Consider the following 16566-nt stretch of genomic DNA (forward strand, 5'->3'; position numbering starts at 1 on the left):
GGACCGCCAGCCCCCTTGCCAGTCTGTGGATGGCGCGGGGTGGCTTGGGGACAGACACTTTGGGTCACGTCCCTACCTCGGCCCTCTGCTTTCAGCGGCTGTGCTGACATTGCAGGCTGTCTGTCTGGCATTGCCCGCATAGCTTATGCGACCAGCAGGATACTACTAGGCAGCTTGGTGTGCTGCGCTCCCTGGCGGTCTGCCTCACGGTTCCCAGGCTGACCTTGAGCGGCCAATCACTTGCGGTCCTGCGTCCTGCACTACAGGTTCGGGCCAGTCTGGCGTCTGCAGACTACTGCCTCCACCCCCCAGCTTGGCCTTCGCGTCTGGCGAAGCCCTGACCAGGGTGGTCTGCTTATGTGTACTTGTGCACCTTCACTCTCGGGGGTTCGGTTGTACTGTCTCCTCGCGGGGTGTCTTACAGAGTTACCCCGTACATATGGATAATGTAACGGTGTGGAGAGATAGTCTCGATATGATAGTACGTACGGTTACTGTGCAACCTTGGTTCTCTTAGTGAGAGACTATCTCTCCACCGTCAGGTTGCTTGGAGACGTGTTCCGATCAAACTATCACCGGTGTCACGTCTGCACAGCTGTTTTATACGTGAGCTGTGGGGCGTAGCCAGGTGTGCTGGAGTGTCTTAAAGAAGTATCCACACACCACGACCAAGGGGGTCGTATCTCGTACATATGGAATACGTAACGGTGTGGAGAGATAGTCTCTCACTAAGAGAACCAAGGTTACACAGTAACCGTGTGATTTACCTATGACTAATGACTTAGTTAATATAAGGGATAAGGTAAGACCCTCATCATCCTTGTTAGAGATCTTAATTCTTTCTGTCCTGTTTGGATCTCTCACAAGCATTGCTCCCTTATTGCTGTCTATTATTAACAGCTCACTGAGGCAAGATTGTGTTCTATCCGATTTTAAGTACTCAATTACTTACAAAACCTCAAATTGATGCCAGTTCTCCCAGCAGCCTATTTCAAAATGAAAAAGAAAACATTTTTGAAAATCAGTTTAGATCATTACTATGCACTTTGCAGATTTCTGACCACTTTCAATCTGTTTTTCAAAAGCAGCGTGCCACTGAAACTGCTCTTTTAATGATCTCTATAATGATAGCTATAATTGCGAGGCAATTTGGACTTGCTTGACCTCAGTGCTGTTTTTGATTCTGTTGACCATAATATTTTACTTAATATGCATTTCTTATCATTTGTATGCTGATGACATTCAACCATACATGTCTAGCCTGACCAGCTAGATAGGCTGTCCACCCTAGTTGACTGTTCTTCCTGGATTAGTGACTGGATCTCCAATAACTGTCTTGTTTTAAACTCTGACAAAACTGAGGCAATAATCCTTGAATACCATTCTCCTTAGTCTTAGTGTAATTTTTGACTCACGTATAGAATCTATTTCACATTCCTGTTTCTTTCATTTAGAGAACATTTCAAAATTGCAAGCTATATTCTCGTATTAACTTATCCAGGGCCGCATCACATTTTAAGCTTTTTATGTTTTACATTACAAATTTCAACACTTTATATTTTCATCCAGCCATCTTGTTCCATTTATCTAGGGCTGGGTCATGGGGGCAGCAGCCTAGGCAGAGAATACCAGACCTTCCTCTCCCTGGCCACCTCCTCCAGCTTGTCCAGGTGAACACCAAGGCACTGCCAGGCCAGCCGAGAGATATAATCTCTCCAGCGTGTCCTGGGTCTTCCCAGGGCCTCCTCCCGGTGAGACCCAGGACACGCTCAGAACACCGGAGGCGCTCGTCCTTGTCAGATGCCCAAACCACATCAACTATTTTCTTTTGATGTGGAGGAGCTGCGGCTCTACACTGAGCCCCTCCTGGATGGCTGTTCTCCTCACTAAGGGACAGGGACAGGTCAGCCACCCTTCGGAGGAAGCTGGATGGCTGGTTCGGCTAGATGACTTCCCGGCCTCATACCCCCATCGGGGGTATGTGGTGGGGCGTGGTCTGAGGTGCCATGCAGGGAAGGTGGACGCAGCTTCACGGCATCCGCAATTACTCCTGCCGACTTAAATAAGGGGAATTAGGGTTTGTGGGGAGAGTTGTGGTATATGTTCGGCTGGTAGCTTGGGAGCTGCAGTCGCGTTCAATAAAATGGCTCTGAAAACTGACCTGTGGACTCGTCGTGCCTTATTTACACCACACTGATCCTATGAGTCTTACCCAGTAGGCAGTGCAGAGCTTAAATGGATGAGGGCATTAGCCCGGTACTAACTGCCTCGAAGGCCTCTGGGCGGTTGCCCTCCTGCCTCTGATAAGAAAAACTGGGGGCAATGGCCTTGCAAGCCTAGTCCTACTAGCTACACCCATCAACGGCAGCGTCCCTTTAGATCAGTGCTCTTGAAATATAACTAGGTTTAGTTTAGTGGCTTTGAAAAATAAGCCCCAAGGCTCTGTTACTTTAAAAGGCTGGAGTAACCTGTAAGAGCTATTTATTCAAATGCAGATTAATACTCAGGGTTTTACCTTTACTGTTTCACAAAGGGTTAAACAAAAAAAATAGGTCCACAATTTGGACTTTTTAATGCAGCATCTTTCAATGAAGTGATTAAACATAAGCAAAACAGAATTAAATCAGTTTGCTAATTAACCTTCTCTGAGCTAATGCTGAGCAGTGATGGGAATAACGGCATTACAAGTAACGGTGTTACTTTTTTCAGTAATGAAAATAATTAATAATTACTATTCCTATCATTACAACGCCGTTACAGTTACTAACAAGAAAATGCGGTCCGTTACTATTTTTCAACAAACAGACGGTTGAAGCTGTGTTCAGCTTACCGCATCTTATATCAGTTGCATGGAAGTAGCTGTAAGTAATCAGGGTGCTACAGCTTTAAGCAGCTGCGCGCGCTCCCGCTGACGGTAATCACGATCACTGTCTAGCACAGTGGTTCCCAAACTTTTTTTGCTGGGCCCCCCTTTGTTTTACAAGAAAAATGTTTGAGAATGCAGCTGTTTCGTCCACACGTAAACTGAGATTTTTTTAAAACTCCTTTTTTGCGTTTACGTGTGGACGAGGAATACAGAGTTCATCATGCAACGTCAAAGCTATGTGCCTTTTTCACGTCACGCTGTGCGCCACGTTATTGTTTACATGAGATGAATTGCAGAATGGCAGATAGAGACAAAATACTGTTAATCTGACTATCTGCAGGTTTTACACGCAGTTACTGTCCCTCCATTTACAAAGGCAGAGGCATCACGGTGTAATTATTTTACGTGTAGTTGTTTTTTTTCCCCTGTGTAATAATATTCAACATTGCTATCAATACATTTTTCAAAAAATGCCTCTCTGTGCAAAATGGGTTTAAAAACATAAACAGCTGTAGGCTACTGTTTGTCCGTGATTTGAACCGGGGGAACAAATCGTGGCAGGATCAGCCTGATATTATTTTTATCCCGCTGTAACTTTACTGTATAAAGAGCTAACATCTCCAAAATGTCAGGAGTAGTTAGTTATTATAACAAGTGTTTGTGAACTAAAAATCAAGAATGTGGGATACTGTTTGCCCGTGATTTGAAGAGCCCAGCGCTGCTCCCAACAAAGGGAAAACCAATTCTGCAGGGGGAGACCTACCTCGGCACTTGTGCAGGTGAAACCAAAGGGAAGATATACTTCACCATATTTTCTAGTCTTTGGCTTAGAATGAAGTTGGTTTGGAAACCTATTCAGCTATGCTTCCTCTCCTGCTTTGCGTTTCTGTGGGCGCCTGCAGTGGCGGTCCTAGCCCCCCCCACACACACACACACATAAAGCGTATTAAGGATTGTACATTAACATAAAACTGTTGTCGAAATTCACCAGAGAAACACACACACACACACACGAAGAGAGAGAGAGTATGCATTGTATGCAAACGGCTACCAAACAGCCATCATAATTCGTCATACAATGAGAACAGGACAAATCAACAACTGACAATGACTAATTAATATTAAAATCTGTAACATAATATATTGTTTGGAGTTCAGTCTGTTACTGTTACTATTTTTACCATTTCTTTTTGGAGCAACTGTAACCCACATAATTTCCTTAGGGCTTAATAAAGTATTCTGATTCTGATTCTGATTGTTTCAGGATGACCTGCCATTATCCAATCACACATCTGCTTACCTGTATCTTTTGCTCGTTTCTCCTCCTCTTCTTTTCTATTTTTTCTAAACTGAGCACCTGATGGCTTTGAACTTTTCTTGTCCATCTTCCATTGGTTTTAATTTTGCACTCCAGTATGAACACCCATCCCCCAACCCAAGGATCACCACAACATAACCTAATAGACCTACACCTTAGTTCACAGATTCACTTTGTCTAAGGTGTATTTCTGGGATTTCACACAACCCAGGATTCAAATCATGAATACATAATTTACAACATTATGAATGAAATGTGCTCTATTTGGAAGCAGCCGGCCCCCCTCCCTTTTCGACGGGTTGTGTGTGAGACTTTAAATCATCAAACTGTAAATTATAAATTTTAAATTGTTATTGATCCCTTTACCCCTAGTCCTAAACTGTAGATTTATTTTCTTACTCTTCTTATATTTATTGTTTGTTTACTTGCACTGCTGTAACTGGAGCCTCGTCGTCTCGTCTCTCTATATACTGGACTGTATGTAGCGGAGATGACAATAAAGTTTACTTTGATTTCAGCAGCAAGGAGGTGCACCGAGGGCTCTCGCGCTCACTTTTCGCGTATAGAATTTCGAAAAAACATCGGTGCAAATTATAAGTCTCTATCATAATGTCTGGTGTTTTCGTGTTTGTTGTTTTTTTTAAAATTTTGTTTTGTTTTGCGAGTTGGTTATTAAATGCTGCTCCAGCCAGCCAGAGAATCCCCCGCCGCCCCGCCCTCTCCTCCCTGTGCCACAAGCAGCAGGCGCACCTCGCAAACGGAGGGCGCCCTTACTCCCATCAAATGGGCGATAGAAAACCGATCAGTGCCTGTACCATTCCCAATATGCGCTGGCTGATGTCGGGGCAGCATGAGTACGAGCAATTTTTTTTTTTTTTTTTTTTGCCGATGCCCGTGATGCCGCCCCCCACCACAATGCCGCCCCGGGCAACCGCCCGTGTCGCCCGTATCAAAAACCGCTACTGTGTCCAAGCGTTTTGTTTTTTTCCTTTTCATACCGCGCCCCCCCTGCCATGGCTCTGCGGCCCCCCTAGGGGGCGGGCCCCACACTTTGGGAAGGTCTGGTCTAGCACAACACCTGGCGCTAAGGGGGCAAAACAATCGCATGAGTGCTGCTGTTTGACTGAGGAAGAATAAAGTAGTTGTGGTAAGCCAATCACACAACCACTTAAAGACAAAGCAACAAGGTGATATATACCAGTTTTTCAATTGTGTTGATAGGCCACGTAAAACCAGAGTCATGATAAACAATATATACGCGGCGTTTTTACTGTCTAAGGACAGCGCAGCAAGCACTCTCTGCTTATGACCAAAACAACAAAACAAAACAGGGGAAGTTTTGAGTGACGGCGAGAGAGAGAGAGAGAGAGAGAGCGAGTTTTGAGATGTGAGAAATTTGTGACATTTAGCGTGTTTGGAGTGTGTAGTTAATGTGTTGTCTTGTGTAGTTAGTGTGTAGTGTTGTGGATAGTTTTGTGTTGTGTGTCAGAACAATGAGGCGACTGCTGTCTCCAGGTAGAAACAGGAGTGATACACCTGCTGCTGTCAGACCTGCAGGTATCAGGCTGTGATGTTCTCCTTTATAGTGGACAGAAATTATTTTTTTGGAGTGGCACAAATAATTTGTGTGGCATCTTATTGAATACAGAACAGCTGATTGTTCTGTAAATAGTTTGAAATGGTTATTTAAAAAATCAAGGTAAAAGGTAAATGGATGCAAATAACTTTGTTGTTTGCAAAACTTGTGCATAGGATTTTAAAATTGACAATTTATATTTGCATTTAAAGTTATGAAATATGATTCATTAAACATGTTTGTGGTTGTTACAGTAAAAAATACTTTGATTTTGTTTTTTGTCTGATTTTAGATCAATTGTGGTAACACAGTATGTCAAAATGAAAACACAACTGTAAATTCAGACACGTGAGGTTGTGCTGATGATACCAAACAAGGCAAAGTAAATAATTTTTAAAGGTAAAATGTGGAGGGAAAATCAAAAGTAGTTAAAAATGGCCAATTATACCCTGGACCCCAGAGGGTTAAACGTTTTTGTTTTTTTAAAGTAACGCAATAGTTACTTTTCAAGTAATTAATTACTTTTAGAATATTGTAACTCAGTTACTAACTCAGTTACTTTTTTGAAGAAGTAACTAGTAACTATAATTAATTACTTTTTCAAAGTAACTTGCCCAACACTGATGGTGAGCTTGTTCTGATCTTTGTGAGAAGAAAGGTTGGAGAGAGAACAGGCACACCCTAGCCTGAAGAGTGGCAATCCAAATCGTCTTGAGTCAATGATCTAACAAAAAATCAGGAACAAGCCAAAAGATACAAAATCAACTTGCAGGTTTACAGTTTGGGCAGCAGTTGATCTCTCTGAATAGTCCTTTATTGTCATTGTACATGTACAAAATTATGGGTGCTCCACACCAACAGGAATAAAATATAAATAGTAAAACGGCAGGAATTAAAAAAAAAAAAAAAATTAATTTGGTGAGATGAGTCGGCAGGGTGTGGTGTGGGGGGATAGCGTATATTAACAGTCTGAATTGCCCAGGGGAAGAAGCTCTTTGTGAGTTAAGAGATGTGGGACTTGATGGACCTGAGGCGGCGACCAGAGAACAGTGTTGACCCACTGTTCTCTGGTCGGCGCCTCAGGCAGGTGGCAGGCAGGTGGCAGGCAGGGAGCAATGGGTCACCTGTGATGGCCCTGGTTTTCCTGAGACAGGAGGATCTGGCGATGCTCTCCAGGGTGGCAGATTAGCTCATTCTTACATGAACACTCATTTCAGCATATTCTTTTTTTTAATTCAAATACAGAGGAAAGTTTTCTCACTTTTTCTCTTCTGAACTTTGTGTTTGTGAATCACATTATATACAATAAAATGTATTTTATTGAATAATGTGTTTTATAGTCAGACATTGCTTAGTGTCTGCTCAGTGTTGCTCACTCTGCCCTCCTATCCTCACACACACACACACACACACACACACACACACACACACACACACACACACACACGTCAGACTTTCAGTGATAGGCCTGTCTTTACGGTCATTATTATACTCTTATTTGTTATATCGATTAAACTTAGACCTGATTTAGTTGATTATGCTTAATACTGATCTGTCACGGCCGAGGCCGACTCAAAAGAAAAAGGACTCAAATGCAGGATGCAGAGCAGCACAGAGAACGTTTTATTGACAACGTTTATTCTTTCACAACAAGTGTAAGTGAAAAACCCCCCAGAAAACTGAGTTGTGTGTTTAACTAGTGCTAGGAACAAACACCAAAACTAAGGGGCACTTATGCGACCTGAGCTAAGTAAACAATCAGTGATTTCTCAATGGTGGAAACTGCAGTTCTGTGGTTAGGGTCAAAGGGAGAGTCAGACTGGATGGCTGGGTCCCTGGAAAGGGGTCAGAGTCACTGAAACAAGAAACAAGTCAGGTATGGTTCCAGAGGAATACTGGCAAGCTATTTGTTCTGAATATTCCTTTGCACTGCTTACTTGCCGCAGGTGGATCGGTAGCGTGGAGGGGAGAGTGGTCCGGGTGAGTGGTACGTAACCGAAATTCCTGACGTTGAGGCAGGGAGGCAGGCAGGTGCGTGGAGTGAGTAAAACCGTGAGACTGTCAGGAGGTCCAGCGTCCGAATGGGGGTTCTATGGCGGAGAGTTGCGTCTGCTAATCTATGGTGCGTTGCTGTGAAAGAGAGATACAAGATGAGCCAAGGTAGTTCGCTAAGCCGTCTACAAAACAAAGAGGTGGCCTGTATCAACTGTGGTTAGCTGAGAATCTGGCGAAGAGAAGTTGAGCGCCGCTGGCCTTATAAGTCCACGGCTTAATTACCCACAGGTGCGAGCAATGAGCAGGAACACGGTGGCTCCTCCCAGAGGTGGAGCTGCCGGCTTGGAGGAAAAACACTGGGACTCACCCAGACCATGACACTATCAGCAAAATCATATATGAATTACGGTTCTGTGTTCAATAACTAACACTTAATACCATTTCTCTTATTCAAAATCATGTTTAATGATCGTTGGCTACACATTTCCAATTCTTTCCACATTCCTGCAGCCACACACAGATGCAACTCTGCCAAGGTCGTAACTGGATCATGTCTATGCAAACAAAATCCAGATGTTAGAATCATTTTCATTACTCAAACTGCATTTTTCAGTCAACATATTAATCAGACTTATACTTTCATTACATCTTTGTTTAATAATAAAGATGATTTACCATTAGCAAAAACTCATATAGATAAACTCTGTAATACCACTTTATTTATTTTTTTAACATAAAAGGCTATTAAGACCTTTTACCCTTTCTCAGATGTGATAAGAGGTAAGCCAGGGGGACCTCAATCTCTCTCTGTCCTATCTCTCTCGTCTGCTTCTTCAGTCAGTACGTGGAGATCATGTCCATGTCCATTGGTTGTCCAGCTTTCTTTCTAAACCTGTATTCTTTATTTATTCTTTATTCATTAATACCTAAGGTTCATCCAGGTTGCGATATGTTCAGCCTATTTTGTATTTTATCATTTCTGCCCAGTTGTACAGTTGTTATAGTTTGTATTGTTTTTTAAGACTTGTGTAAAGTGGGGATGGTGCATAGAGCAATATTCATATCGGCAAGCATCTCCTCTGATAGGACTCTGTCAATTAGCTGAGGGAGTTGTGCTCTTACTAGGGTGGCTACATTGAGTGTGTTTTCTGTTGATGTTATTGAGTTATTAGTTGCTTCTTGGTCAGTATGGATGTTGGCTTTCTACTCATCCAGAGTACTCACATATGCTGCATATAACCCCTCTCACTGGCTCATCTGGTAATTCCATATTCTTGTCCAGTAGTTGCCCATGTATGCCTCGTTCCAATAACCCACTTCTCATCAGTGTGTACTGGTTCCTCAGAGCTGTTGGAGTCCTGCAGTAGGTGTTACATTTTTTATGCTTGCATGGTGGGGTTTATTAGACTAAAAGTATAGTATACAATAACAGGCTATAAAATATACTTCATACACATTTTTATTTAACAAGTATGAGTTATTTTTAGTAAACATACAAGTCATGTTGTCTTGTTCTAATGCAACAGTAAAATGATTAAACACAAATTTGTCTTGTAGATAACAAACCCTGATGCACGAAGCAGACAAGAATAAGCAAAAACAAAGATGTACAGATCCAACAATCTGTTATCCAGAGCTTGAAAAACATCTTGAACCTATAAAGGAGACAGTAATTAAACATCTCCTTTGTGAAAAGGTGAACACACCAGTGAGCAAAATCATAATGAAACTAGAAAACAATAGGCCAGTCTTACAACTATGAAGTTCTATTACATACAGCAACCAGCAACATACAACGTGCACAGCTGAATAAAAGATATATAAAAAAAACATACAACATTTGAACTGACCCAAAAGACACATTTTCAAAGCATACAAAATGGCTAAATCCATTTTGCAGCAAGGATATATTCATGCTTAATAACAATGTTTTAAGTGTTCATAACAAGTTAAAGCTTTACCTTTATCTTGGTGCAGGGGTACAATACCAAATGTGGCTTGGCACTCAGGGTCTGAAGAGAGCCCTCATAAATTCCTTCATGTGGACTCTAATGTCTATATTTCTTATTCAAAATGCCTGTGAGGACATTCGACGGACATGCGATATTGTGGACTGTAACGGTGATATCAGTGATCTCAAGTTAAAGAAGTATCTCTCCTGTGAGGCCACTGATAGTGGTAAACAAAGGCACAACTGTACGAGTTTTCTAGCATCTGTGAACAGAGTTCTAGTTTGAGAGATAACTCTTTATTGTCATTGCACAGTCATACCTAGTACAATAGTACAACGAAATTGGAACGTGTCCAAACACACACACACACACACACACACACACACACACACACACACACACACATATATATTAATGTATATATATATATATATATATATATATATATATATATATATACATACACACACACACACACACACACACACACAGAAATATATATTAATGTATATATATTTATATATATTTATGTGTATATGTTGGCATAGCATACCGTGTTACATGCAGCATACATGTTGCAAAATGAAAATCAAAATGATGATGAATCTTGAAAACAGTGCCTGGAAGTGTCCTTTTTCATTACGGCTAACTTGACCCTGCACCGCCCGCCCCCCAGTCAGTTTCTGTGAAGAAGACTTCCGGTTGTGTGTCATGGCGGTGGGATGGTGAATCCTAAAGAAGGAGAAAAAATCTCGCCCCTTTCGTCCTTTCCCACAGATTCAAGAGAATTTCCATGCATTACTAAGCCCGTCAGCTGCGGTCTTGCATCTTGGATTTAGCAGCAGAGGGCTGCGGTGTCCGTCCGCCTGGTCATGGCGGCTCACAAACCAGTGGAATGGGTCCAGGCCGTGATTACTAGATTTGATGAGCAGGTAAGATGGGCTCATTCAGTAGATGGGTGTAGCAAGCTTCGGTAGTGTTGACGCTGAAGTACTCTAATTAACGTAATATATACAGCAACGAGGTGTTTTGAAAATCGAATTAAATACCGATTCATTTGTCAAATGTACTTTCTCCACTGAAGTGTACTGTGTTTGCTTCTTCCAGCTGCAAAACACTGAAGATGAGGTCTTTCTAGCTAGCGCTGTCTCCACGATCAGTTAGCACGTTTATCTCATATTATAATTGAGCTGTTGGGATTTGCCTGTTCCAGTGGGGAATAATGTTGATAAAACATTATATCTAGAACATTTGAACCAGTGAAGACACGTCTGTATGTCATTTAAAGTTGATCTGTCGTTTTCTCTCTTGTCAGCTAGGTAGCTAACATTAGCAGGCCTAGCTTTCTAATGTAAACAAAAAAGATGTGGCTGGGGTAGCACACTGCATCCAAAATATCTTATGAACTTACTGGGGTGTGAGTACTAAAAGTTAATGCGCCTCTTTCTAACAGCTATTTTCTTAACAGTTACTGTGAGACGCCTGCTTTTCTTTATTTGTAAGAGAAATCCATATCAGTTTATACTCAAAACTTAGCTCTTGTTACAATGTGTGTTCGTATTAGTTATTTCCTATAAGTATGACATATCTACGAGGTCGACAAAACATGCATCAGCTGTTTACAAAAGAAAAAACCTCCCAGTCAGACAGTAGTCAAAGTTAATTTTGGTAGATTGTGATTGTGAAAAGTAATTCGCTTTTCTTAAGTTGTCTTGGGTGTTAGTTGATACAGATCATGGTTTGTACGTAGGATTTAGCAGCTTAGCCTGGATTACTACCACTGGAAAAAGTGGCTTTCGGTGTTACATCTACTTGTTAGTTATTATTGCACCAAACCCCAATTAAAACCTCACAGGCAACAGTCTGTGCTGAAATACACATAGTTTGTCATTGACACTATTACATTTTGAGCAATCTGAGCGTGTTTGGAAGACACTAATAATAATAATTAATAGAAAAAGCATTTAATGGTCAGTGTTTATATTGCTTACTGCCTACCTTGCTTTTTTTTTTTTTTTTTTTTAAACAACCTTTGTCGTATTTTTTTTTTTTTTTTTGGGATATTTGTCACACTTACATGATTCAGAGCAAATTTTAATGTTAGACAAGGATAACCCAAGGACATCTGGCCCTCCTTTTTCAATTTACCTAAACCTATCCAGGTCTATGTGAAAAAGTATCTTTTCTTTTTCTCTTAATAAATTAACTTATCATTTAAAAGCCTTTGATTTTTACTTATATTTGTCTAATATTACATTTTGTGTATATATATATATATATATATATATATATATATATATATATATATATATATAGGGAGAGAGAGAGAGAGAGAGAGATTAAAAACTTTCATTTTAAAATGGCAGTTGAAAATTTCCTTGTAGACAAGCATTTTGGCAGCATTTGAGGAATGATCTATGTCCATACTTGAAAATTAATAGGTGACCATTACGGTTAATTGACTGGTCACGCTATCTGCATGTATAAAATAGACATGGACAACAAAGCCAGCAAGCAACCCTTGTAATTCTTTGTGTGCTGATTTAAGCACTTTGTTTTTGTTTCCTTTGGAAAAGAGTCACAAGATACTGATGTGACAAGTCAGTTGAGGAAACATGATTGATAAGATCCAATCAGGAAGCACATACGTGTGTCTGTGTCACTGTTTCTTTATGCTTGTTCAGACCGGGGGAAAAAAACAGGTAAGAAGTTTTCCCAAGAAAACTAAGTCTGAATTTTAGAAACCCAGACTTGTGTGGATGGTAGCTGTAAACCTAGCAAAAGTTACTAATTTAAAATTATTATTATTTTTTGACTATAAAAACAAAACTGTTAAAATATCAAAGAAATTATTTGAGATTACATAGATTTTTGTTAAGTATGTTTGTTATATGTGGTCAGTTTTTTGGGTTGCTACTGTGAAGGATTTTCACTTCCCAAAAAATGTCAACATTTTGAAGTATACTTTTTTGTACTAGTATAGTTAGTAGCAGTTACAATGAAGCTTTAAAATAAACAAGAAAAGAAAAAAAATGTAATGAATAAATATTATATAGCATTTCTATCATTACTGAGACCAAGCTATTGAGTCTGACAAATACTTGAAGAGGTGCAGATGACTCTTTTTCAGTTGCATTAATTTTTTGTAATACAATAGAAAAGAAAATGGATTAAGTGTGATTGCTGTGATGGTATATATAGCAAGAAACCAAATGCTATACCACATCAGCACTGCTGGAAAATGTTTTCAGTTTTTATGTTACTGGTTTAGTAGAAGTAGGCAAAGCAATCCAAATATCCCTAGTATAGATACCAGTTTGCTGATATTGGTATCAGATTGATATGTGATCGGCTCAGAATGTAGCCATCTGAGCTTGCTGTCCATACCTGAGGTCTTGGAAACTACCAAACAAAGACTCACAGGTTTGGCCAGCCGCTTGACGAGGTATACCAGAGAGATTGAAGGCAGAAGAATAAACTAGCTGTTCTCCACAGAACCATCCAAGGTATATTCCCAGTGGCAGGGCAACAATATGACAACAGCTCCACAAAGGGTGGAGACTGAACAATACTGGAAGAGCATATGGGAGAAGGATGCAACACATAATGACTACGTCCTGCCCGTGATCAGGTACCCTGCTGGGATAATAAGCTGGCCAAAGGAGGAGGTAGAAGCCACTGACATCAAGACCAGGAAGCTCCTGACCATGCATGGAGCATTTCATTCTAAGTCTAGCACAGTGAGGCTGTATGCTAAGCAGAAGGAAGGAGGCTTGGGACTAATGAATGTAAGTTCCCATGACCGACCGTGTGCTCAGTGAATACCTCAGGCAGCAGAAACCCAAGAAGGAGGAGGAACCATCATGAAAGGACAGGCCCCTGCACATTATGTACCTATGGCAGATAGAGGAAGTGGCTGACATCAAGAAATCCTACTGAAAGACAGCACAGAACACAAGATGTATAGAGGCTGGGGTCTGTCACACCAGGCAATATTCTAGGGGCAGGATGTGTAAAGATGCCCCTGAGACAATCCAACACATAACAGCAACGTGCAAGATGCTAGCAGGCAGGGCATACATGGAATGCCATAACGAAGTGGCTGGCATAGTATACAGCAGGGGTCGGCAACCCTGGGCACGCGTGCCAGCTGTGAAGGGTTAACTAATGGCACAACAGGCAGTGAATTAATCGGAGAAGGTGCATTAAAAATAAATGGCCAGGCCAGCGGTGCAGATCGCACATTAGCTCGCATAGACACATTAGTTGTTCCGCTTCTTAATGACGGTATCTTAGCTAACCCCAACAACCACATTCAGCTTGTAAATAACTTAGCCTACCGGTGAGAGGGACGTTGCTAGCTGGCAGTTTTTTCAAGCGATGTTGAAATTTCCACATTCCGACACTTCAAATGCTTCAGGAGCTGTCCGCTCAGCGCAGCATCAGCACCGCAGAAATACACGGATACATCCGTAGACTCAAGACAGAATTCGCAATGCGTTTTCGGGACTTTCAGGTGTATGGACTAGAGATGGACCGATCCGATATTACGTATCGGTATCGGTCCGATACTGACGTAAATTACTGGATCGGATATCGGAGAGAAATAAAAAATGTAATCCGATCCAAGAAATATCAAAAAAGCACCTCAAAAAACTTGCCACACGGCGTAACTCTGCTCATAACCGTAGCACGTCGGAGCAGTATGCATCACGTGATAGAGCGGCTGTGTCTATTTGTAGCCTCGCTACCAAACCAGCATTTCATCTCCGAGGAAGTTATCCCAGAGAGAAGTAAAGCAAGTGTGTAAGTCCATCTCTGAATGTTTGTAAAGCATTCCCGCGTTAAGCTTAACAACCGATATATGGAGCGACTGCCTCTTCCCCTCCCCTCCGTCTCCTGCTGCTACTTCAATCATGAAACTGCTTAATGATCAGATGATCGGCTTTTCTGTCGCGAGTCCGTCTCTCTTCTTTGTTTTTGGCCCACTTTGCACCAGAAAGAGGAAACCAGCGGCTGAACAACAGCAGCACGTTTAACCTTGATAAGCTGTTGTTAGAATTTATTTAATATTACTTTCTACACCAGGATCTTTTTCTACGTAGCTGACGGCTGGTAACTGTGCAGGGGCGGATCTAGCAAAGTTTAGCCAGGGGGGCCGATAGGGCATTAATAGGGAAAAGGGGGCACAAAGACATACTTTTCTTTCTTATTCTCATTTAAAATGTCTAGCTTTAATAAATAATTATCTGAATCTCACACCCAAAGTTTTAATCTGATGTAAAATGTATAGAAGTCCATTACTGTATATAGTAACTGTTAAGTCTAATATACCCTAGTAAGCTATACTACTTTTTTCCTTGGGAAGATACCATCTGTGCAGTCTGCAATTCTGTTGAAGAAAGATGTTGAATCTATTTAATTATTCTTGAAAAATAATTTAATTCTGTGCATTTTTTTTTTCACACTGCATCAAATTAAAGTTGATTAAGTCGATTAAGCATCATGAGATGGGGGGTGGTTCCCTATTTTTTTGCTGGGAGTTTGCAACCCTATTAGTTAGGTTGCTTAATATTTCTGCTAAGTACTCTTTAAAATACCAGAATAGGGAGGATGGAGCAGGTTTCAGTTTATTAGATTGATCAGTATTGCTGAACTATGAAATATTTTGGGTGCAGTGTATTTTTTACATACAGGTATAACAGCAGGGCTCGCAAAATTTCAAAATCCCTGGTAGCCCTTCGGGCAGGGACTCTTCAGTTTTTGGTAGCCCAAAATAAATTTAAGTAGCCCGAATAAAAAAGAGAGCAATTTTTTGATTGATGTTTTGTTTCCTGTTTTGTTTCCTTTACAATATTATACATTAAAGTATAATATTGTAACGGAAACAAAACATTAATCAAAAAATTGTTGAAACACAAATTACAACATTGTATAAAAATTACAATCATCAACTCAAATACTTGGTTCTAATTGAACAGAAATTTCTATGAACTTGTAAGAACTGTGTAGAACATGAATCAGCCTGTGTCAGATCCTGAATTTGAAATTTCCACTGAAGTCACGGGTAAGAGGCAAGTGGAACCAAGATCTAGGCCATTTGCTTTTTGAAGTTTGCAAAGACTGCTAAATTTTGCCAGTGGTAGTTCACTCTTTGCAACATAGTACGCTGTTCTAAACAGATTTTTCAGGTTTATTTTCAGTATGTTATTTGCAATTGGTGTTTGTTCTGGGAAAGATATTGCAGACTGAGCAATAATGCATTTCTTGCATTTCTCATGGGTTCTAATGGGGGTCTTTCTTAAAATTACTGGTCCCAGTAACAAAGGCGCTTGTCGACTCAGAAATCGAGGGAAAACCAACAACACACCCGGCAGAACATTATGTTATTTACACGGGTGCACATAAGTGGTCCGCATGTGTGCATTTGCTGTCAAAATAAAAGACGCGCACCAGATAAGAAGTTGCAACGCGTGTTTGCGTCCATATAAAATGCACTGTTTTTGTCCGCTAGAGTGGGATTTTCACGGCACATTCCGCACCACATCTCTGTGCGTTCATCATTTGTTTGAAGCCAGCTCACCTCCTGCAACTACTTTTCCGAGAATACGTGCTTCTTTTGTGGTTCGGAGTCCTTCTGACATTTCTTTGGAGGTGGAGGAACACCAAAGTAATTGCTTAAAGGAGCTTGCTTCTTCGACATCTTTAAGAGTTCTAAACAAATGTCTGTCCTCCTCCAGAAAATCTTATGTACGCAAACACGCGTTGCAACTTCTTATCTTGTGCGCCTTTTTTTTATTTTGACAGCGAATGCACCTGCGGACCACTTATGTGCACCCCTGTTTATTATTTAGCTTGT

The 16566-nt window shown here is 40.9% G+C and overlaps 1 protein-coding gene across 4 annotated transcripts in view; it reads left to right on the forward strand.

The window, feature by feature from the left end:
- The first annotated feature begins 10374 nt into the window (after nucleotides 1–10374).
- The window catches only part of nf1a (neurofibromin 1a), a 125693-nt gene continuing 119501 nt past the window's right edge, over nucleotides 10375–16566 (forward strand). For 3 of the 4 annotated variants that reach the window (XM_084950365.1, XM_084950362.1, XM_084950364.1), the window contains exon 1: nucleotides 10376–10639. In XM_084950365.1, coding sequence (XP_084806491.1) covers nucleotides 10580–10639 — 60 coding nt within the window. In that variant the 5' untranslated portion in view covers nucleotides 10376–10579. Of the gene's footprint in view, nucleotides 10640–16566 lie in introns of all 4 variants that reach the window. The other variant, XM_084950361.1, reaches the window with a different exon arrangement.

This window comes from Perissodus microlepis, chromosome 14 (genome assembly GCF_051167445.1).
Source record: "Perissodus microlepis isolate ML-2025 ecotype Zambia chromosome 14, ASM5116744v1, whole genome shotgun sequence".
Lineage (NCBI taxonomy): Eukaryota > Metazoa > Chordata > Actinopteri > Cichliformes > Cichlidae > Perissodus > Perissodus microlepis.